This window comes from Heterodontus francisci, chromosome 13, assembly GCF_036365525.1.
Source record: "Heterodontus francisci isolate sHetFra1 chromosome 13, sHetFra1.hap1, whole genome shotgun sequence".
In the NCBI taxonomy this organism is placed as follows: Eukaryota; Metazoa; Chordata; class Chondrichthyes; order Heterodontiformes; family Heterodontidae; genus Heterodontus; species Heterodontus francisci.
Genome location: NC_090383.1, coordinates 82,251,097 through 82,274,096, shown reverse-complemented (window position 1 = coordinate 82,274,096; position 23,000 = coordinate 82,251,097). Strand labels below are relative to the sequence as shown.

Here is a 23,000-nt window from a genome sequence, read left to right as displayed (position 1 = left end):
GGATCATATGAATGAAACTGATCTTGTGAATTTTGAATCTTGAATATTTTAAGTTAGAGTTAAGGGAATATTTGAAATCACTGTATTATGTTTATTGCAGCCTCTGAGTGAAGTCTCAATGAGTTGGCACAGTCAGCACATTGTCCTAGAAAACCTAAGGGATAATACACAGTGATACAAAATAACATGAGTCTGCAATCCTGGTAGGGAAGTCCAGAACAAGTGGGCATAACCTTCAAATTAGCGCAATGCCTTGGCTAGGGTGAAATCAGGAAATACTTCTTCACGCAAGTAGTAATGTGTGGAACGCTCTCCTCCAAAAAGCTGCTAAGACTAGGTCAATTGAAATTTTCAAAACTGAGATGGATAGATTCTTGTCAGGGAAGGATAATAAGGGACAAGCAACAAAGGGGTGCTGGGGTAAAACAGGTTAAGATACAGATCAGCCAAGATTTAATTGAATAACAGAACAGGCATGAGGGGCTAAATGCCCTACTCCTGTCCTATGTTCTAGTTTTAGTCTATAATCGGGAATACAAGACCTTGTCATGAATCATCCTTTACATTGATGGAATACAATTTCCTGCTTCTTGCTATACATGCTATGTTATTCTCAATATTTGGTAGCTAGACATTGGGGCCACCATCAGCAGCAATGCTTCAAATGTGGGCTTTGAAATGTTTCCACACAAATCTTGGCATTGTCTACATTCTGGATTATTTTCTATAATCAACAGAGTCCAGGTGACCTCAAAAAAATTGGCCAATAAAAACAGTTGTAAGTGGCCAGGATAACAAGTTTATCCAACCTACACGAAATATGTTTTTGGATATAGAGGTCACCATGACAACACCTTTGGCCGACAGATATTTTGGCTTGTTTTTACAAAATTGCAATTTAAACTAATTTTTTTTCCACTACAGAGGGACACACACTTAACCCTTTCAGGACAGAACTTCAACATTTCCTAAGAAATTAGCCTTTGTTGTCTAAAATGGTATATTATTGGAAATTTAGTAGATAGTAATTAGAGTGATGGGGAGATTAGGTGTAGATGGCTAGATGGGAGAGCGCCTTTGGCTTAATGGCATCATTCTTGTCTCTAAGTCAAAAAGTAGAGTGTTCAAATCTCTCTCCAGTGAGCCCCAAAGGGTAGAGACTGAAACTCTGGCTCTGGATTCTAGGTTAGCACCAGCTGGGATGCGTGCATCCAGTGGAGGATGTTGGTGTCTCTCCTCTCATCATATGGGTTGTAGGATCCATAAAACCCTCCCACCTGATGGGACTAACCACTGTATCAGCTGGTATAAAGGCAGTTACAGACACTGAAAGACTGTTTTACATCGTGGCCGGTCATGACTGTTAACCAGCCTACCTAATCCTTCCATAATTTTACATGATTCTCTAGGTACAAAAACAACAACTTCAAGTTAGATGAGCCACTAAATCAACATACATGGTGGCCAACCAACCATACAACATAAATATTACCAGATACAACTCTGTATTCATTTCCTTGTTTTCAGATTATGTTGCTGTGTCATAGAGTCAGAGAGATACAGCAATGAAACAGGCCCTTCGGCCCGAGTCTGTGCCGACCAACAACCACCCATTTATACTAACCCTACATTAATCCCATATTCCCACCATTCTCCTACCACTTTCCTACACTAGGGGCAATTTACAATGGCCAATTTACCTATCAACCTGCAAGTCTTTGGCTGTGGGAGGAAACCAGATCACCCGACGGAAACCCACGTGGTCACAGCGAGAACTTGCAAACTCCATACAGGTAGTACCCAGAACTGAACCCGGGTCGCTGGAGCTGTGAGGCTGCGGTGCTAACCACTGCGCCACTGTGCATCTGAAACTAGTTATAATACATAGGGGAAAAACGCTAAAATTACAGTTCATCTTTTAAAACGGAGTGCAGATTTATGGTTTCATTTATATGTGAATTAAGTAGATTTCTATCAGAATATAATGTTTTGGGATATGGTGTATGAGTTATTTTAGACATGACATCTAGTAAGTGTAGTATGCCTGGGAGGAACAGGTGACTTTTGATCTATCACTCCCAAAGCTTTCCACCACTACAGATTTTCCTCACTTCACGTCTGGGTCTGATGTAGACTTATTGATAGAAATTGATTGCCATGATTAGCTGACATTTCCATTTTGTTGCATCATGCAAATATCAGAATGATACAATGTGAACCAGATGGACTTTGGTCTTTTTCATCTAGCAATTCCTACATTCTTATGTTCTGATTTACCACTAACATCAGACTCATTCCCACATGATCAGCACATTCATCACCCTTGTAGTGACTTTTTAAAGCATAAAATCTGACAGCTAATCATGGCTTCTAATTGTAGAAATTTACCAGCCATGCTAATATTTTGGGTTTACCTGCCTACGTTAAGCTCAATCCCTAGCTTGGAACTGTGCGTTTTATGCAGGTTTAAACAATTGGTGTTATTTCATGTTTACTTTGGATATGATGCACAAAACTGTGCATTAAGCCCTTAAAGAGTTAAAGGAAGTTTGCTGCCATGGTGGTGTGGTGTATTGTCAATCCAATGTGCTGTATCGCATGGTCCAGTACACTGGCACTGTATTATGCTATTATCCATGACCCCATGTGCTGAGTTTCAAACGTAGCCATGCTCCTAAGAGTATGACATAGCATAAACCCAAGGCATTTAACCCTGTTCTGAACTACAAGGAAATTTAAAAGGGAAATCATGTCACATCACTCATGTACCCATCCCAGCATCAGAGGTTGTGCAGCATAAGTGAAGGGAGAAAAATAAGACACCAATGAAGATATACTTAAAAATATTGAAAGCGCCTGTATCCTTTTTGTTGTACGACCCTTCAAAAATATCCACAGTTACAACCATACATCCTTATCTGTTACCACAGACTTTGTAAATCAAAGCTATCAAATGTCAGAGCTACAGAACCTTATTGTTACGATTTATCTTTTCAAGAATTTCTGGATTGTTTCAATCAACATTTAGTTTGAACAAATGGAAAGCAATTTTACAGGCCCTCAACTGAAGACAACTACTTCCTGCTGTCATTTTGACTGACTGGAAAATATTTCAGAAGCCATAAAAAAGACTGGAGGGGGAATGTAGAATGTTATGTTGCATGGCATTTATTTTGGAAAACTTCACTTGACTATCAGTTTTCATACACTTTTCTCATAAAATCATGCTAGCTTTAAATATTCTTTTATACACTTCGTAAAGAGTGGAATTAATTTGCAGTGATTCCTGCTGTGCGGGGAAGTGAATATTTTGTTATAATCGTAAAAGTAAATTCTTCTTGGTGCTGTGTGAAACAGTTAAACTGTCCGTGGCGACATGGATGATTTTCTTTAAGTCGGGAAACTGCTCCCGGCGTGTCTGTGTTGTTTTGGTTTCAATGTGGTGTAAAAACAGGAGGTAGCAGGTTGGTCATCTATTTTAAACACCACTCAAATTTCTGTTCAGGGCGGGGTGTAAAACGAGCAGTCGATCTACTACCGCCAGTTTCCACCCAGCAGTAAAAGTGAAAAATCACCCCAGTGTGTTTTTAATACAGTTTTAGTTGGTAATGAGATCATTTCTGCTACCAATCACAAAGCTTTCTATGAGTCCTAATACAGCTTTACAGTGAATAGAAGCAGTTTCCCAAAACTGCACACAGGTAAATCATCTCCTTACCGCAAGGATTTCTGCTGCTTTCCAGGAAAGCTCACTCCACAGGAATTCATTTCCCTGAGACTTGTAGTACATTTCCAGTTACGTGGAGGAAACTACGGCCAGGAAATTCCTCAAAACTGCTCCTGCTTTGCCAGCATTAGGAGTGTGGCACAACGGGATTTCTACCACACTTCCGGAAAAGTAACTATGGCAGAGCAAGAACAGCTCCAAGGAATTTCCTGGTCTATGGAAACCATTTTGTACCATTAACTCATGTATACTGATGGATTGTCAAAAACTTTGCTGCTGCTAATCCAGTACCTCGCACAAGGATCCTCAGGAGAAAACTATTCAATACTAATTAGCGGTATATTGGCAATGCTACTTAGAAAGGCCACTGGATGTCAGCTGTGGATAATGAAAAAAATTAACATTGGTTCAATTCAGATTGGTCAGGATGGGCCTGAAGTGCATCATGGGCAGAGTAGAGTGAACACTTCCTGTAACTGGCCTCCAAATGCTTGGTGCTGATACCGAGTGACAGATATGGGAAGTGTTCCATTCCTTAATATTAACATTCATCACTTTAATGAGCACAAAATCCATGATAATAAAACAGGGAAAAAGTTTATGAAAGAGAGCATTAAATACACATTCTTACAACATTATATCATAACACTGTCTATTTTTACTCATTTAAAGTTAAATCTGCCATGCCTAGACACACTGCAAGTTAGGGTTACTGCTTTTGATTTTTAACCATTAAAACATGATACCATTCCTCCCCCTGAGGAAGTTAGTTCAAGTTAGTATTAATTTTGATAACACTGAAAAGACACAAAGGGGAAAAGGTTAAAAATAGCTCTGCTATATATTTGTCTGCTACATCCAAGTTTTGTGTGTTAATTAAATTATGCTTTCTGGGAAATAAAAATATCATTTTACTTATCTCAATATTAATACTGACAAACCATTTATTCCATCTGTCAGATTACACAGAAGCTGGTCATTTGGGAATGCTCTACATTATTTGTTTTACTCAAAATGTAACCTTTCTTAATGAAAGAAAAATTTTAAGCACAGAGAAAATATCTAAAATAAGCATTAGAAATCATAAAAAAAACAGCAAGTCTAACTGTGATGTATACTCCAATCATTTTACCTGAAGCAAACTGATCAGTTTAGTGGTGAATGAAGAACATGATCCAAAGTGCTATACTACTTTTGCCTAATTCGGTTTGCATTGCCTCACCTTCCACTTTTTCAGTCTCCTCATGTTACATACTGACCAAAGGGTGCACAAGTGACCTGCTCCCAGCCTTTAGAAATGCTACTTGACCTGTCATCAGTAAGTTTGCAACACTAGCCTGAAGCAACCCACCCTGGATGTTCCATCTCTTTTCTGTGGGAAAGATGTCTTACTGCTGCATTGCACCTCTCCTTCTTGACAGTTAAAAATATAACTCGCTCTGCAGAGAATTGCATATCTGCTCTACCATACTGAACCCATTAATCAATAACTACATACATACTTTAAGCATGTTAGTTTTTCTTTACACTCTGACAAGCCTTTGTAAAAACACTTACCAAAGATAGAAAAGTATGAAAGTACAGCTAGCCCTCAGACCAAAAGTGTTTGAGGGCCAAAGGTTGAAAATTGGCAGAGATAGCACTCGAACAGTGGGTCTGAGAGACTGGCCAGGACCTGGTGGGGATGAATGCAATGAAGGTGGAAGGAAGGCCATTCTGAAGCAGATCAATGGAAGCATCAAAACCTCTGTACTAGAGGAGAAGCAATCAGGAAATGAAGGAGACAAAAGTGGGCAGGTTGAAGCTATTTTCTGAGGGTTAGAAGATGGTAGGGTTAGGGGCAGTCAGGAGGCTATGAATGCAGAGTTGATAACACTGCAACAGAGTGCTGCGCACACTTGTCCTGCCATGAAGTTGAGGTAGTCCGAACTCCACAAAATCCATGCAGGCAGGACTCCGCACAGCATCTGTCTGCTGGTAATGATTTAATGATTGAAAAGAAATGAGGCATTTAGTCCCTGTCAATCACTAAATGTGAATGAATGTACTTTACTGCAGGCCACCAGATTTTCTCTCAGAAAAAAAATTGTTAGACTGACTGTTTTATACTGAAACTGATGCAAATTATTACTGAGTCAAGATCACTCTTCCAGGTGATATTGCTATCAGCACATCAATGTTCATTTGCCTATTTTGTTCTCCACTTTTAGTATTGTTTCAGTACACAGTTGCCATTCTGGGGTAGTGTCTAGCAGCATTTAACTTACCAATCTCTTCAAATTTTTACAGTGCGCTGAACGTTTGTATTTTTAATACCTGTACAAATATTTTCCCACTTACTCTCAGGTTGAATACAATGTCAAGATTCCCTAGATAGGTCTACCAATCCCTCTAAAGCTGACAGATGTTGTCAGTGATCCTAATGTACATTAAGGAGACTCTTAGATAGATATTAGGACCCGGCTGGAACTATCTTATCCAAGATTACCTCCTCATTGACACTAACTTGAAAATATCAGGACGATGTTACATAGACTACACTGGCACATTAATAACTGCATGTGGTATATTAGAGGACAATTAATAATCTCCCTGAATAGAGAGCTTTTCATTTGCAACCACAAGCCTTCCCAATTTAACTTGGCTAAATAAGTACATTTTGAAATGACTTTTGTGGAACTGTACATATTAACATATATAAAACCTAGCTTCCAGCAGCTACTGCTATTCAGTAAGCCTTCAGTTAAACTGTACTACTGTCTGAGACCTGTAACTGTAGACTGTGAAATACAGCCAGCAATGCCCGACTTATATATTGGACTGCGCGTGGCTGGAAATCATACTCTACCTAACAGGAAAGAACACTGAGCATGTGTGTTTCCGCACATGCATAGAGCTCCACTTCCTGTTTTTTTAATGTTAGGAGCATGGGCTTAGCATTAGAAAGACCTCAATGCTGAGGTTATAAAGTACTCAGGAGTTCCAGTGGACCACCTGAACACTTTTTAAACCCAGACACAATTGTGCATCTTCTGAACATGTCTACATTCCAAAGAAAAAAAGATTGTTAGGGCAGCTCCAACTTTCCAGTCACATAAAAGGTTTAATCTGAGGATCGTTTGCTGAAATATTCCAGACAATTATTTGACTATGTTAGATTACCACAATTGTTCCTTATAGGGATTCCTTGGGGAAAAATACTTTATTTGAAGTGTTTTGAACGCATTTACTTCTTATTTGTCATCGGAGTGAAATTTTAGATTTCCACCTGTTTTTGGTGATTTATAAAATGTATAAAGCTGAAGATAGTGGTTATGTATTTTTGATAACAGACAACAGCAATCAGAAACATCATCTGTGCTGATGTTTTCTGCCTAACACAACGACTGCAATGTAATCAAATTATTCAATAACATGGCATTGATAAATTGGTTCCAAGCCTGCATCCACAAGCCAGCAAATGTTTTCAATGCTCCTGTCAACTGTGTGACACCCCTCTTTTTAACAAAAAGGCCATGCAGCATTGCGATCTACAACTTTGTGCACCTGCTTTAAGGATTGCATTTGATTGTAAATCCAGCCCTTGTTTAATTTATTTTTCCAATTGTATTTTACTTATATGCTGTGCCATTTATTTACAGTGACTGAATTTGTCATATTCTGTTTTGATTACATGGGATTCTAAGACTTTTTAACTATCTTTTTGAAATTGCAATCCAGCACTCTGCCCATTTATAATTAGGATGACTAGTTTGCAAAGGCTGACGTCATATTTTGTTTTTATTACACAAGATTCTGGGAATTTTACCAGTTTTAGGATATTTGACAAATCCTTGTGTGAAAACCACAATCCAGTGGCATTTTAGGAATTTACACTACAGTTACAGATATGAATTCCTAGATAAGCAGCACAATATATTATCATTTTATATATATATTTTTTAAAGTCTGAGAAATGATTTGGCATCATTTGCTTGCTGAGTACCACCATATGATAAATCAGCAGGTTTTTTCGCAGCACCTGCAGAACAGTGAATTTTCTCTATCTTGTCTAAAATACATCAGCAGCTGGAAGCTGCTGAGCACAACTGCTGATCTAAAATGTTAAAAAAAAAGTCCTCCCGCGCCAAATAATAATGAGAAAAAAGTGCGAGGAAAATGAGTTGGAAGAAGGTTCACAGGATGGAATGATGGCCTGGAATTTCCTGGAAAGTTTCAATTAAGCTATATTGTAAGATTGGAGTTGCGCCAGTTTTGTCCAAGAAAATTTGCGCATAGCTGATTAGCGCCAGTTTAACGCTGATACATCGCTATGTGCAAATTGCCTCGATTATTTACAACACTTCCGAGATGCAGCCGTTAAATCCCTCTGCCCCTCATTTATATAGCTCCGCCCCCGTGCAAAAGATCAGATCACACATGTTTGCTGGATTTATGTAAGTAATGCCGTGGGATAAACTGACGGGCAAATATTTAGACCTGATATTAGCGTAAATGAGATTTCTGGAGTCTGATAATGATTTTCTTCATGATTTTAAAAATGATCTTATTGACACGTGCACTATACTTAACCAAAGTGCTGTCAGTGTCAGTACACCTAAAATGCTTTGATACCCCATGCAATTATAAGGGCCAAGAAGCTGCAATCGTCATCCCAATGGGCGTACCCATGTTGTGCATAATTGTAGCAGGGGTAGAGGGGCTGTAGAGGCAAAGGGCTCTGAGAATGAGGTGCAGAAGACAACAGCTCTTTATTTCGCCTGTTGGTGGTGTTACATTTGCACTTGTTTTATGCTGGTTGTTATGCTCCAGCATAGACACGTGAGATCCACAATTTGGATCTAAATTCCTATCAGCAAGATTGGGTGCAGAAACCAGCATACGTTTCGGCTTAAATTTTGTGTCGACGCAATCCAGGAAATTCCAGCCTTTCAGGAAAGCAAACCAGTTGATAGAACACTTCTACAGGAAGTGATGAAATTACTGTTTTTGAAACCAATACCGCATTTAGAAATAAAATTCTGTTTCTTGAGCAATCCCAAACTGAGTCTTGGCAGTGCCGTTTGACTTATAACGTGGTTGCAAATAAAATGTGGCCCCTTTAAGAGGCTCCGAAAAGTAACACATCGCTCGCTTGGGAATCGCTGAAATGTGGTCTTGAAACATGTTGTCTTTTAAAAGAAAAATGTGTTGAAATGAATTTTCAGAAAGGCACTTATGGTCCCTTTGACTGATGCGTGAAGTTACAATTAACACAAAGAGGCAGTGTCAAGGAGCTGATGCCAAATACATTTTATGATCATGGCCAATGGGGGGGGAGAAGTAAACACTTAAAAACAAACAAACTTTTAAAATCTGTGGCTGCTGAAGGTCAAACTCTGGCTGGCTTGGCCTTTCAGTCGGGGAAAGTAAGCACACAGGAGCTCACTGCTCTTAATGTGGGAAACCAGTGTATTTCTTCTGAGCTTCTCACAGTACGGACCTGTGGGAGGCATTGCTCCATTCCTTGATTCTTCGCTTGGTGTGTAACTATGTACAATTCAGCACTCACCTCTCGATCGTCCAACATATCTAAACATGCACAACATAATTTCGTGGGCTCTGTGAAAGGCTGCTCCTGAGAGTGCTGGGAAAAGTACTGGATCACTGTTTTCCTGTTTCGAATGTAGATGTGTTCTGGCTGTTCATAAACTACGCGACAGCAAAGTGTCGTTACTTACTTCCACGCATCCGATTGGTTGAAATGTGTTCATTGAGATACATGCAACTCACCTCAGAAAACAGCAAGACCGTGATGGAGCCTAGGATTCAGAGCCAGGCATACGGAGCAGAGAGCACAGAGGCTCGGATTTGGAGCCTACAGTATAGTGCCAGAATCTTAAAGCTCGAGCATGGAGTTTATAACCAGACACAGAAAGTATTGGAGAACAGAGGCTGCAATTTGGTGATTGGACCCTCCAGTTTATGCCCAGGAACAGAGTTTGGATCACGAGTAGAACACAGATCTTAGAGGCAGAAGCTGGATTCTGGAGTCCTGCACCAGGAACTCCGAGCATGCAATTCAGAGTTTAGCAGCATTTGTGCCAAATTAACAAGAATTATAGGAAAGGCTTACATTTCTATGGCGCTTTTCAGCATCTCAGGCCATCCCTAAACGCTTTACAGCCAACAAAAGGGTTTCATTCCCCTACCCCAGCCCCCTCTCCGGGTTATTAGATTTTCAGTTATCCACCATAATCCCTCTGTACACGTCATAAAAATACACAGCTATTTTCATTCTTAACAATCCGATCTCCCTGACTGCGTTTGAAAATATTCATAAGAACATGAACATGTCCATAAACTTAAATTAGGAAATTCTATTTGTGAGCTTTAGAGTAAATAGTTCACAACACACGGATTTGCGTTGGATTGAAATTTGTATTACAAGCGATTACAAGAATATTACTGTGGATTTATGTGATTGCTTGGCCTGGACTTCTAGTTGAACAGAAGTCTATTCCAATCGCCTTCCTCTTTCTAGGCTGCACTCATATTCGTACCCAGCAACCACTGAGGCAATTTATATTTTCCAAGGCAAATAAAGCAGAGATACTTCATCGAGTCAAACTACGGTCGTTTCTGGTTAGTTTGTAAAGCTTTTGATACAAGGAAGGTGCAGTTTTGAGATTTGACCTCCAATAAACTAGAAGTCTGTATAGAAAACTTATGTTCCACTGATATTCTCCTAAACTAGCATAAGTCGATTCAGGCCAATAAATGCAATCAAGAAAACGTTTTTAAAATTATAAATTGCTCTTAATTGATATCTCACAACTATCCCTCTGACCCATATCTGGTGCGTAATGATTTTGGCACTCAGCCCAAGCTGAAGGTTGACGGTATTTTTGTAACGGCCAAGGATAGCACTGTCTGTGAAACTGGACACTGAGGATTGCGGGGCTGGAAATGTCTCTCCATTAACCTGGTACAAAGCGACTGAACGTGCATGTGCTCTATCCAGAAATAGCGGACTGAACTCCATCGGGGGTGAACTTTGTTGTGAAGAGCTTTGAGCTGAATACAACTTGCATTGGACTTGTACTCAATTGTTAAAATGGAACACATACTGTACATTTGCAGCGCTGAACTGTAGTAATAGCTTTGACAGTTTTTAAAAAAATGCGATTTAATGATAAATAATTTGTTGTTTAACACTTCACAAATCATGTCAACAAAAGTCTTAATCCCGTCTATGTACAGTCCTAAGAAAGGATATAGGAAATATTTAGTTTAGTTTCTAGTGAATGCTTGCCTAAGAAATCCCATAACTATTTAGGGGTGTGGAGCTGATCCTAAAGATCATATTTTATGGCTTTACTTTCTTCACATAAATAGCCATTTTATGCAATGTAAACATCGGGTAAATTAACCCTATGAGGACTGCAACAACGTTTCTGAGCCAAAAAATGTTTTAGTTAATCTGGAAAAGGTTGGGTTTTTAAACATGTATTCATTTCTACATTCTATAATGTTCGGCGTTAAAACATGCATGGGCGAGGCAACTTTATTTATTCCGCATGAAATTATCTAAGAGCGCATTTTGAAAGCTACACTAGGATAGTTCAGCACGTAATGAGTTAAATGGTAGTTGGAGATCAGAATGTTTATCCCTGTGCCTGAATGTCGTGTTTGTTTACACAGCACCTGTCTTGGAATTTCAGCATTTCTACTGAAGACAGCAGGTTCTAGATTGTGTGATTAATATTTGAGATACGATTTCCACGGGGTATTATCCAAAGCCGGTTGGTGGTCAGGCGATCATGCACATTGCCCACAACCCAATTTACCGCTACAAAAATAAACAAAAGCCAAAAATGTCATTATTATATTTTTCCAGTCACGTCAGTTTGTTATGCACAAACTGCAGTGTGCAAATACGCGAATACCTCAGATGCCTTATGTTTATATATTACATAAAAATAGCGCGAAAACAATCTGCCAACTGAACTTTTTCGTAAAATTGATCGTACATGCAAAAACGTTTAAGTCTTAAAGAGGAATGACATCCCTTTTTGCTGACACAAGTCGGGTATTAAAACTATCTGATTCTTATTTTAAATGAAACATTGCCAATTATACATCTTTAGCCAAACTGGGGCGTACTTGGAATAAGCAGATTTATGTGACCTTAATGATTGAGAAATACATTAGTCTCCATAGGCTGACAAAAAGGGATACGTTCTCTTTAAGTTGCTGTTATGGCTTACTTTCAGGATAGTTATATGGATTCATATCAATCTTGTAAACTTCTTTTGCGTAATACTCCTCTTCGCTCCTCTCCCGTTCACAAGTGGCAGCCCTCTCGTTCGCTTTCTCCAGAAGCAAATCCCTGGTGCTGTTGTAAATCGCGATCACCTCCGTCGAGACCTCCTCTGGCTCCGGGTAATGTTCCGGGGGGTTGGTGAGTTTCAGTTTGCTGAGGATTTGCCCCCGGATGGCCTCGATCCTCTTCTTCATGAACTGTTCCATGTCGAGGGTGTTGCAGGTTGACAAGCAAGCGGCGATCATCGCGAAATCCAGCGTGAGAAAAACAGTGAAAATGGAGTAGTGCATTTTCAAAGCCGGGCAGTTGGATAGTTGAAGGGAGAGGGGGGGTTGGGAGCAGGACAAAAATCAACTGCTGATCGTGATCTTCACGCAAAAAAATCAACACGCTAGATATTTACAAAACAAAAATAAAGAGGAAAGGCACGTTTTTGCTATAGTTTAACCTTGATTCTCAAGTCCTCTGCAGTTCAATGACTTGCCAAGTGCTGACTTCTCGCTGCAGCTGCAGTCCAGGCGCTCACGCTGCTTCTGCCGAAGATAAACACACCTTCACTTCATCGCAGTCCCGAGGAAATCGTTTAACTTCTCCCAACTTCTCTCTCTCTCCCAAAGCCTTTGCTTTCTCCAGTTATAAAAATGTCAATAAAACAGCAGCTTTATTCCACCAGGCTGAGTTCTCCTGGAGTCCAGGGTGAGGTTAAAAAAGGGAGAGAATCTTACACACACAAAAAACAATTAATTTGGCAAATGTTAAGTTCAAATTAAAAAAGGGGGGGAACCTGGCAAGAGATCCGATTTTTTTTATATTTAAAAATAAAATCTGAAGCAGGGAGCCTCACGTCATTCGCGAACCGTTATTTTCGCTCCTCCATCCTAGTCTGAGCCCAGGCTGGGAGTGAGTGAGTGAGTGAGTGAGAGAGAGAGAGAGAGTCTGTGTGTGCGTGTGAGGGAGCGAGTTGCCAGCAGATAACATCAGGCTGCACAGGGAGACATTTATAATGTCTCACTCTACCACGTGTTGCCTCCATGGAGTGACGTGGGGGTCCGACCGCCCGAGGATTCCTCAGCACTCGTTACCAGGCTGCCCACTGACAGGCGGCTCCAGCACTCCGCGCTGTCCTAGTGCCCGCCGTCTCTCCTCCTCTCTCCCACTCCGCTTCCCCTCCCCCTCCCCACCACCGCTCTGCTCCTGTTCCTAACAGGTCATAATTCACGCAGGCTCAGCATTGGGGTTTAAAAGGCCGGATGGGGAAAATGTAACACAGCGAAGACTGTAGCTTTGTCGATGGTCGCGGGTAGGAACTAGCACAAGATAATATTTAACAGCAAATATCTGGAGTTATTTATGAGTGTCCTTCTGGGAGAATAGATACAGTGGGGACAATTTGCAGCACTGGCGATGGAAATAAACAACTGATAGATCAGAATGTTTTTTGTGAGGTGGTATGAAGATTTATTTAACTCATCAATGTGAGTTACACTTAGAGTGCTGCTGCTGACATTTTGTTTTAAAATGTGCTCCTTAGTAACATTAATACTTGTTTTCAGCAGTCCTCTTCCCCATTGATTCGGCACTGTATCCTTCCCAGCCCTTTAACACGCTTTTCACTTAGGAAAACAAAGGATTCTGTAACTACCTTAACATTCACCACAAATTACAAAAAAAAATGTCCATGGTATCACAAGCTGTCTTAAACATGAAACTGTACTGAAACTATAACAAGCGTGGCATCAGAGTGCATGAAATCAACCCGTGTTTGTTCCGATTCCTATTTGATTTTCCAATAGACAAAAGTCCCACTTTTCAGTAAAATACCAGCGACTGGGTAGTCGTTCAAGTTTACAAAGCACGGGCACGGGATCAAAGAGATTTGCACAGAAACCCAGTGAAGATGAACTTTTGCTTCAAGTCGAGTGAGTCATAGAGATGAAGTCTCTGGCTGCACTGTGAAGACCTGGCGCTGCTCTCATCATCGGTAACTTTTCCATTCAGGGACTTTATTACGTACTGGAATTATACTTTGGAGTTATGCAAATTCTTACGGCTCGTTTGTAGACATTTTAATGCTTCAACAATATTAAAGGGGGAGGGGCACAATTGCTCCGTTGCTTTCTTTTCAGTTACTCTATTTGTATCTAAAAATTCTGTAAAAATAAAACACACAAACTCTCCTCGGAAAAAAATAGAATTTTATGAAATAACGATGAAAAGTAATAGAAATTGGAAGGGCGCTAGGGCCCAGGTGGCGCCACATTTCCCGCGGTAGGAGCCGCCTATCCACAGAATGGTGCGTTCCGGCTCAGAATACCTTTGTGACGGGCAATTCCGATCATTTGAGAAATCGTCTACCTACGTGACTCAGAAAATTAGAGTAGACAGTTGGGACGAGTAATTTAGTTCCTAAACCAACAGACAGTTGGGCAAATATTTCCACATTGTCGAGGAAAATAAAGTGATTCAGACTCGGCACTACCATTGGAATTCTCCCTTCAAAAACGTGCAGTAAAATAAAACATACAGGCCACAGAGTGAATGCCGGTTTCTCCAGCAACTCCCCCCAGCAGCTGAGGACCAACACTACCTAGCTCGAGGATTTAGCAAACACTGAATACACAAGATCAATATCTGTTGCCGTGTGTGTATATATATGCAGAGATGATTATAAGCAAGTGATAAATGCTTTGAAATAGTTTACACATCTTTTACAGCAAACCCCTTAAAGACCGGACAAAATAATAGTTTTTAGTGGATCAGCACATAATCTCTTACGCCAATACTTCAATGCAGCTACATGGGTACCCACCGCAATGGAAGCCCTGGCTGGCTGTTCAGGTGGATGCTACAGATTCAATAGCAGAATACTTAACGAGTTCTTCCAGGTAGTGTGGCTATTTCTCCACCAACCAGATTCATTATTTCATTTCTCTGGGATTTGGTGATGTTACGCTATTCTTGCCCCATTTCCCTACATAACCTCAAAATAGTTTGTTGTGCATGAACTTCAGATGTTTGTTTCGCTGTATAATGCACAGGTCTGTTTTGTCCAAGAATGAATGCAGTTTTAGCAAGGATCAGAGCTTACAGGGTGGGATAATATACAAGCACAAATCTAGACTAATACTCTTGTCTTTATTAACTTGATATTACTATTTCAACTAGCATTGATACTTGCACCGAACTCCAGAATTTCACATACAAAAAAACGGCGAAATGTACGGATTTAGAACCATCCTGGCAAAGAAATAGCTTGCTTTATTAAACAAGGCAGTTAATTCCCCACATTATACACAATTTCACGCATTCACAGAATGAGCATTATTATAGTTTACATTTCTTTAGGCCATATGTACGAATGGCCCCAAGGCTCATCGGTCTGAATCACTTTCCTCGTCAGCAACATCAGCCTTTGTCTCCCCATCACTTTCTTTATCCCAATCTTTCATGGTAGCTCCCATCATGAAGTCATCGCGTAATATGCTCCATGTTGTACTATCTTCTGCTTTAACTTCAATCTGAAAACAAACAGGCCAGTTAATTACTAAATATAATCAAAAGCACAAATGACATACGAAACTCACTTTTTCATCAACCCCAATAGCCTAAACACCCATCTGATGTAATTTTTTAACCCCCAGGTGCTGGCTCATTAGAATATTTCCTGGCACACGAATCCGATACAGAACATGGATTTAATAAACCCTTTTGAAATGAGATACAATATTTCTTTTGATCTCTGAACCAAATCCCTTTATGTGCTGCATTACATCATATGGTACAAAGCTGGCTTTTAGGGAGTTTAATGACAATATAGATCTTTATTTTGAACGAATCAAACGTTGTTATCGTGGCACTAATTCATTCTCTTGCGGTTGGTTGGTTAAAGCGGAAGCAATTTTGTACAACATTTCCTATATTTGTGTTTAAAACTGGAGGCATCCGGCTCAGTAGTTGAAATCAGCCGCGAGTTCCCCCTCAACTCCCTTTCCTCAAGAGTTGCTATTTATACAAGACTGTTCATGGCTGTGCAGAATTTTACAACTGGATATGCGAACAGTCTGCCCCGGCACAGAAAGGATTAAGGTAGAGCTGGAGCGCCACTGCGAGGCATCTTGCAGCATTACACTTTTAAACCCCGATTCCACCGCCCACCGCTTGTTTGCTGTAAAATCCCTTTCATGCGCTGTTAGAATTTACGGCAGCACAGAAACATTAAAACAGTTAACCTCGCTAAGTTTATTTCAACATGAAAATCTTAAATATTTAAAATACACGAAAGTGTTGGTTTCGGAGGGGGACCTGAGCACTGCGCCCGCAGCTCCCCCCATAATTTTTTTTATAAGTGCCTGACCCCCCCACCCCCCCCCCTCTCTCTGCCGGTAGGAAGCCCTTCCATTGCAAGATGGGAGACCTGAACTTTCTTGCAGCTTAATCTGCATTGCTGTTTTGGTCTCCCATTTATCTTCAATAACAAAGTAACCGTCACTTTTTCTTAGCATGGTTCAGAAGGAACCTTGAAGTTGGCATCCACTAGGAGTAGTGGGTACTGATGTGAATCAATAGTTAAGGCAGATGGTCCTTGAATCTTCCAATCAATACATTTGAGATACCCCTTTGAACCTTGCAAAGCTACAAACCCACACCTTGGGTCCCTGATCACCATATCCCACTGGTTCATTCACCATGCAGGATGGTGAATAGAGAAATCAATACAGAAGTCAGTATTAATATCTTCAACTTATGACAATATATTCCATGTGATCAAGGCATGGTTTAGATTAGGTTAATTAGGATTCTGAAGGAGAATGCTAAGTTACCAAAAGGTGTCAGGTTAATGCAATTTAAGCATCAAAAGGGTCTGTGTAAGAATTATAACTACTATGAAGCCAACATGTCTGTTTCAGCTGTTATGCGAGTGAGATATTTATAACCATGCAAAATTATCACAGTGACTGTACATACCATGTGGAAAAAATAATGTTTCTACAATCATTACTGCAATTAAAGATTCAAGAACAGTGTAGGAGTTATAAATAGATATTTTAATTATTGAATTGTTTTCAAATGGAGTTTAAGATTGCAATCATCAGTTCTCCAGGAGAGGCCAGAGCTCTGATGGAATCATGGGCACAACCAAATTTCAAAAATAGAACAAACACATCAAGGGAGTTCACAAATCCAAGCAAATTCCCTCCTCTCCTACAGGCATCACCTCTTGCTAGGGTATGCTTACACAGGCACCAGCAACCCTCTAATACCTCAGCAAAGGTGAAATTTTTCATGCTTGCTTAGATAGTGAGCGTCATTGGGCTCTTCAACCATAGAAGGCATCGCAACCAAATCAAATCCTGTCTCCATCCATGCACTTTCCAGCTGGGATCACTAGTGATCAAGAGCAACAACCCTGATGGATTTTCTATTTTATCCTAATTCTTACACTCCAAATATTACCTCACACTTGAGGAAGGATGTGAGTGCCCAAGAGAAGGTACAGAGGAGATTTACCAGAATGGTTCCAGGGATGCAGAATTTTAGTTACAATGTTAGGTTGGAAAAGCTGAGTTTGTTCTCCTTAGAACAGAGGTGATTGAGGAGAGATTTAATAGATGTGTACAAGATTATGACAGGCTTAGATAAGTTAGACAAGGAAAAGCTGGTTCCATTAACAAATGGCACAAGGACTAGGAGACACAGATTGCAAGTTTTGGCCAGAAGATGCAGGGGGAATAAGAAGCACTTTTTTTTTTATGCAGCAGGTGATAATGACCTGGAACTCGCTGCCCACAAGGGTGGTGGAAGCAGAGATGATCAACAACTTCAAGTGGAAGGTGGATGTCCACCTGAGAGAAATAAACTTGTGGGGCTAATGGGATTGAGATGGGGAGTGGGACTGACTGCATAGCTGCATGGAGAGCTGGCACAGACTCAATGGGCTGAATGGCTTCCTTCTGTGCCATAAATGACTCCATGACTCTGAAATAAGCTAATGCAGCACAGACTAGAAAATGAACCTGGGACTTACTTGTCCACGCGGTTTAGTAGTTTTTAAAAATTCATTCATAGGATGTGGGAGTCGCTGGCCAGACCAGCATTTATTGCCCATCCCTAATTGCCCTTAAGAAGGTGGTGGTGAGCTGCCTTCTTGAACCGCTGTAGTCCATTTGGGGTAGGTATACCCACAGTGCTATTAGAAAGGGAGTTCCAGGATTTTGACCCAGCGACAGTGAAGGAACGGCGATATAGTTCCAAGTCAGGATGGTGTGTGACTTGGTGGGGAACTTGCAGGTGGTGGTGTTCCCATGTATTTGCAGCCCTTGTCCTTCTAGTTGGTAGAGGTCGTGGGTTTGGAAGGTGCTGTCTAAGGAGCTTTGGTGCATTGCTGCAGCGCATCTTGTAGATGGTACACACTGCTGCCACTGTGTGTTGGTGGTGGAGGGAGTGAATGTTTGTAGATGGGGTGCCAATCAAGCGGGCTGCTTTGTCCTGGATGGTGTCGAGCTTCTGGAGTGTTGTTGGAGCTGCACCCATCCAGGCAAGTGGAGAGTATTCCATCACACTCCTGACTTGTGCCTTGTAGATGGTGGACAGGCTTTGGGAAGTCAGGAGGTGAGTTACTCGCCTCAGGATTCCTAGCCTCTGACCTCTTGTAGCCATGGTATTTATATGGCTACTCCAGTTCAGTTTCTGGTCAATGGTAACCCCTAGGATGTTGATAGTGGGGGATTCAGCGATGGTAATGCTGTTGAATGTCAAGGGGAGATGGTTAAATTCTCTCTTGTTGGAGATGGTCATTGCCTGACACTTGTGTGGCGTGAATGTTACTTGCCACTTATCAGCCCAAGCCTGGATATTGTCCAAGTCTTGCTGCATTTATACACAGGCTGCTTCAGCATCTGAGGAGTCATGAATGGTGCTGAACATTGTGCAATCATCAGCAAACATCCCCACTTCTGACCTTATGATTGAAGGTAGGTCATTGCTGAAGCAGCTGAAGATGGTTGGACCTAGGACACTACCCTGAGGAACTCCTGCAGTGATGTCCTGGAGCTCAGATGATTGACCTCCAACAGCCACAACCATCTTCCTTTGCGCTAAGTATGACTCCAGCCAGCGGAGGGTTTCCCCCTGATTCCAATTGACCTCAATTTTGCTAGGGCTCCTTGATGCCATACACGGTCAAATGCTGCCTTGATGTCAAGGGCAGCCACTCTCACCTCACCTCGAGTTCAGCCCTTTTGTCCATGTTTGAACCAAGGCTGCAATGAGGTCAGGACCTGAGTGGCCCTGGCGGAACCCAAACTGAGTAGGTTATTGCTAAGCAAGTGCTGCTTGATGGCTCTGTTGATGACACCTTCCATCACTATACTGATGATTGAGAGTAGGTTGATGGGGCGGTAATTGGTGGGTTGGATTTGTCCTGCTTTTTGTGTACAGGGCATACCTGGGCAATTTTCCACATTGCAGGGTCTATGCCAGTGTTGCAGCTGTACTGGAACAGCTTGGCTAGGGGCGCGGCAAGTTCTGGAGCACAGGTCTTCAGTACTATTGCCGGACTATTGTCAGGGCCCATAGCTTTTGCAGTGTCCAGTGTCTTCAGTCGTTTCTTGATATCACGCGGAGTGAATTGAATTGGCTGAAGTCTGGCATCTGTGATGCTGGGGACTTCAGGAGGAGGCCGAGATGGATCGTCAACTTGGCACTTCTGGCTGAAGATTTTTGCAAATGCTTCAGCCTTATCTTTCGCACTGATGTGCTGGGCTCCCTCATCATTGAGGATGGGGATAGTACACCGGGCAGCATGTATATCCTCTACAACAGGGTTGCTCAACCTTTTTGTCTTTGCATGCCATGCAGCTATGTACAAAGTGATAGTCTATGTGCATATATTGCAATTTGCTAATTACACAATTAGTTGATGATTTAGGATGTACCCACCAATGGGGCAACAATACCAAGAAGAGCCATTTCCCAAACTCCAGGCCCACAAAATAAAAAGGGAGAAATTAGCAAACTGGAATTTAGCTCAAACAGGATCGGGTTCACCTCTTCCCTTTTAAATCTTCCTTCTTTTGCTTAGTTATCTGTACGCTTGAGAGAGTCATCTTTCACCACTTTCTTTCCCAATGCTTAGATCTTTCCACAATAGATTTGTAGTTCATCATTTAAGCATATCAATGACTATCAGCACTCACAATTATAGAAAGCTATTTCCAGTATCTGCACGTGTAGTTAAAAGTGGAAATCAGGAAGTTGTCAGAGTTGCCCTGTTCCTCCACAAGCTTCATTACACCAGTACCTCACCAAGAGACTCAGCACTAAAACACATGATGGATATCCACTAAAGCCGCCAGAGAAAAGTTATGGCTTGTTCATTCAAGTGTGTGAATTTTTAACACAAGTCTCAATTACTACCAAGCAACCTCTCTGGTACTGAAAATTTACAACTGTAGAAATTTATTCCTTCAGATTTTAATTATTGGAGATGTAAAAAAAAATCAAAACTTTGTCTTATCTCTCAATCCCATCTTACTTTCTTTCCATTTTGCTTTCTGTACGTGATTTTACATTCTATTAAATATTCTAACTTACACCTCCTGGTTTAGAGTCTCTCAATAAAAGTTCTTCAATCTGATTGGTTGAAGTGACACACTGTTTGCACAGGTTCCAGAACCTCTATGGAGTGCACCAGATTGAAATGGATCTCTAATTGCTGCAAACTGTCATGTAAATGCCTCCATTAAGCGTGTGGGCGGCTTTAAGCGTAATGAAACATCAGCGCCATTCTTTCATCACTGATCGCATAATCCGAACCAAAAATCCCCTTTTGCTGAGATGCAAACATCACTCCTCCACAGTGCCAAGTAACCCTTGTCCAGAATATCACAAGTTCAGTTTTTTTTATTTAATAGCTTAAACTATGTAAAACACTGAAAAGGGGAAAATCTATTTTTGATCTCTGCCTCTCCTACCAATGAAATTTCAAACTTAGACCTATACAGGAAAACCTCTTGCAAGAATTTCCACCATTAAATGATTTTAAGGGTACATTTAGTGTTTTCACAGAATTGTGCATCAACTTACAAATGTTAATTATATACACTGATCTGGTGGAAGGAAAGTAAGGACCGAGTACAAAGAAGAAACTATGAGTGGTACGATCTGTAGTAGTTGCCAGTTCCAGACTGCTTAGTTTGAGAGGGGGAAAAAAAAATGAATAACTTAATTGGGTGGTTCTGCATTGCATGCCTATTGGTAATTGGAAAATGCCTGTCAACCGAATGGACTTGGTTTGTGATTACCTGAAACATTACATTGACAAATGCAAAGCAATCAGCATGGTTAACGTTAGTAGCTATTTGAGCCAATGATTTTTGTGCTCTACAACATTTTTTAATTAGATTTTTCAATGACAAGAATAGCAACTTTACTGATCTCCTGCGGCATATTTTTTCCAATAGTTTAGTTTGGTTCGTGGCTCTACACTTTACATTCTTTCCTTTCCATCAGGATCCATGCCAAAACTTCATGAACAGATCAAATGCAAAGCACAACAGTTGGAGTTGCTCTGATCTGCAGCCAGTTACAAGACTTCTTTTCTCTTGCTGCTGATCGGAGGGGGTGACCACTACTACTCACATTAAAACCATGTGCGAAGACCGCAAAATAGAAGGATCTCTTCTACCTGGCAAAGTTTATTTCTTACTAGCCAGAGAAAGCCATAAACAACTTATCTTAAAGGCAATAATCCTCAAAATTTTGTTCTGCATTAAAATAAAGTGATTTTTTTTTCAAAAGAAATATTTAAAAAACAAATTATGAATGGATTGATGCTTATGTTGATTACTGAAGTGTCCAACTCCACATCCAGAATCATAGACTGAGATCCAGGATCTCTGTTTGGGAGCCAGTTGAGTGCCCATTAGCTGACGGATAGACATTCAATACCTTCCTCGCAAGCAGCTTTCCTATCCATGTGCCCAATGCAATGTTAGACTGTCCTTGGCATTGATATCTACAAACCAAATAACTTGCAATTGTATTTGATTTTTAAGTTAATCCTTCAAAGCCTAATCAAGACAACTTTCTAAAACAGACTATTTAAAATAAAATATAAAAATCTTCTAGGGCGACTTGCAAGACGAAGCAATGTCTGCTAATTTTGAACAACAATTTGGAATAAAGTCCCGTCCTTAAAAGATTTGCACCTTAACACATACCTGAAAAATATCGAAGTACGATACAATATTACTTCTTCACCTGTGTAGGCAAACACAGTAGCCAATCTATGTGCAGCAAGAGCTTACAAATAGTAAATTAGATGATTAACCAGGCTGGATGTGGGTTTTTGTGTGTTTAGGTAGTTTTGGTTGAGGGAAGATTGTTAGCCCAAATACCACAATTCCCTAGTATTCCCGGGGGTAAGGTGTCACTTTAATGATACATCCAACAACAGGGGATGTACTGCACTGAAGTGGTAATCTTGATTATGTGTTCGAGCCCTGGAGTGAGTCTTGAACCCAAAACCTCTGACGCAGCAAAAATACTACCAACTGAAGTCATGCTGATGCTTTCTGTTGATACAGAAAGAAAGCATACCTGTGGTGTTAAGGAGAAAATGTTATTGCGTGAGATTAGAGGCTCATTTTTAGCAACATATTTTTAACCACATAGGACCTCCTGGACATAGATAAGTGCTAAGGAGAATGTTAAAATGCAACAAATTCACAAGAGCAATTCATTCAAAATGCTGTTTCCATTTGTCCTATTTTTGGATCCATTCTGTTTTCAGGAAACTTTAAAAAAAATGCCTTGATTTTAAGTAGTACCTTGAATCTAGTCTCAACTGAACATCTAAATCACAATGAATTATTTTTGAAATTTTGTATTATAAGTGCAGCAGCTGTTTTAGATACAGCAAGATCTCACAAACACCAATGAGATGAATAATCAGTTAATCTGTTTTCA

General features: G+C 40.6%; 2 protein-coding genes across 2 annotated transcripts in view; both read right to left on the bottom strand.

The window, feature by feature from the left end:
- The window catches only part of tgfb2 (transforming growth factor, beta 2), an 89,308-nt gene extending 76,292 nt beyond the window's left edge, over positions 1-13,016 (bottom strand). Inside the window, exon 1 of the mRNA XM_068045064.1 lies at positions 11,977-13,016. Coding sequence (XP_067901165.1) covers positions 11,977-12,322 — 346 coding nt within the window. The 5' untranslated portion in view covers positions 12,323-13,016. The remainder of the gene's footprint in view (positions 1-11,976) is intronic.
- A 2,241-nt stretch (positions 13,017-15,257) lies between these two features.
- Positions 15,258-23,000, bottom strand: part of rrp15 (ribosomal RNA processing 15 homolog) — a 38,721-nt gene continuing 30,978 nt past the window's right edge. The window contains exon 5 of the mRNA XM_068044134.1: positions 15,258-15,550. Coding sequence (XP_067900235.1) covers positions 15,404-15,550 — 147 coding nt within the window. The 3' untranslated portion in view covers positions 15,258-15,403. The remainder of the gene's footprint in view (positions 15,551-23,000) is intronic.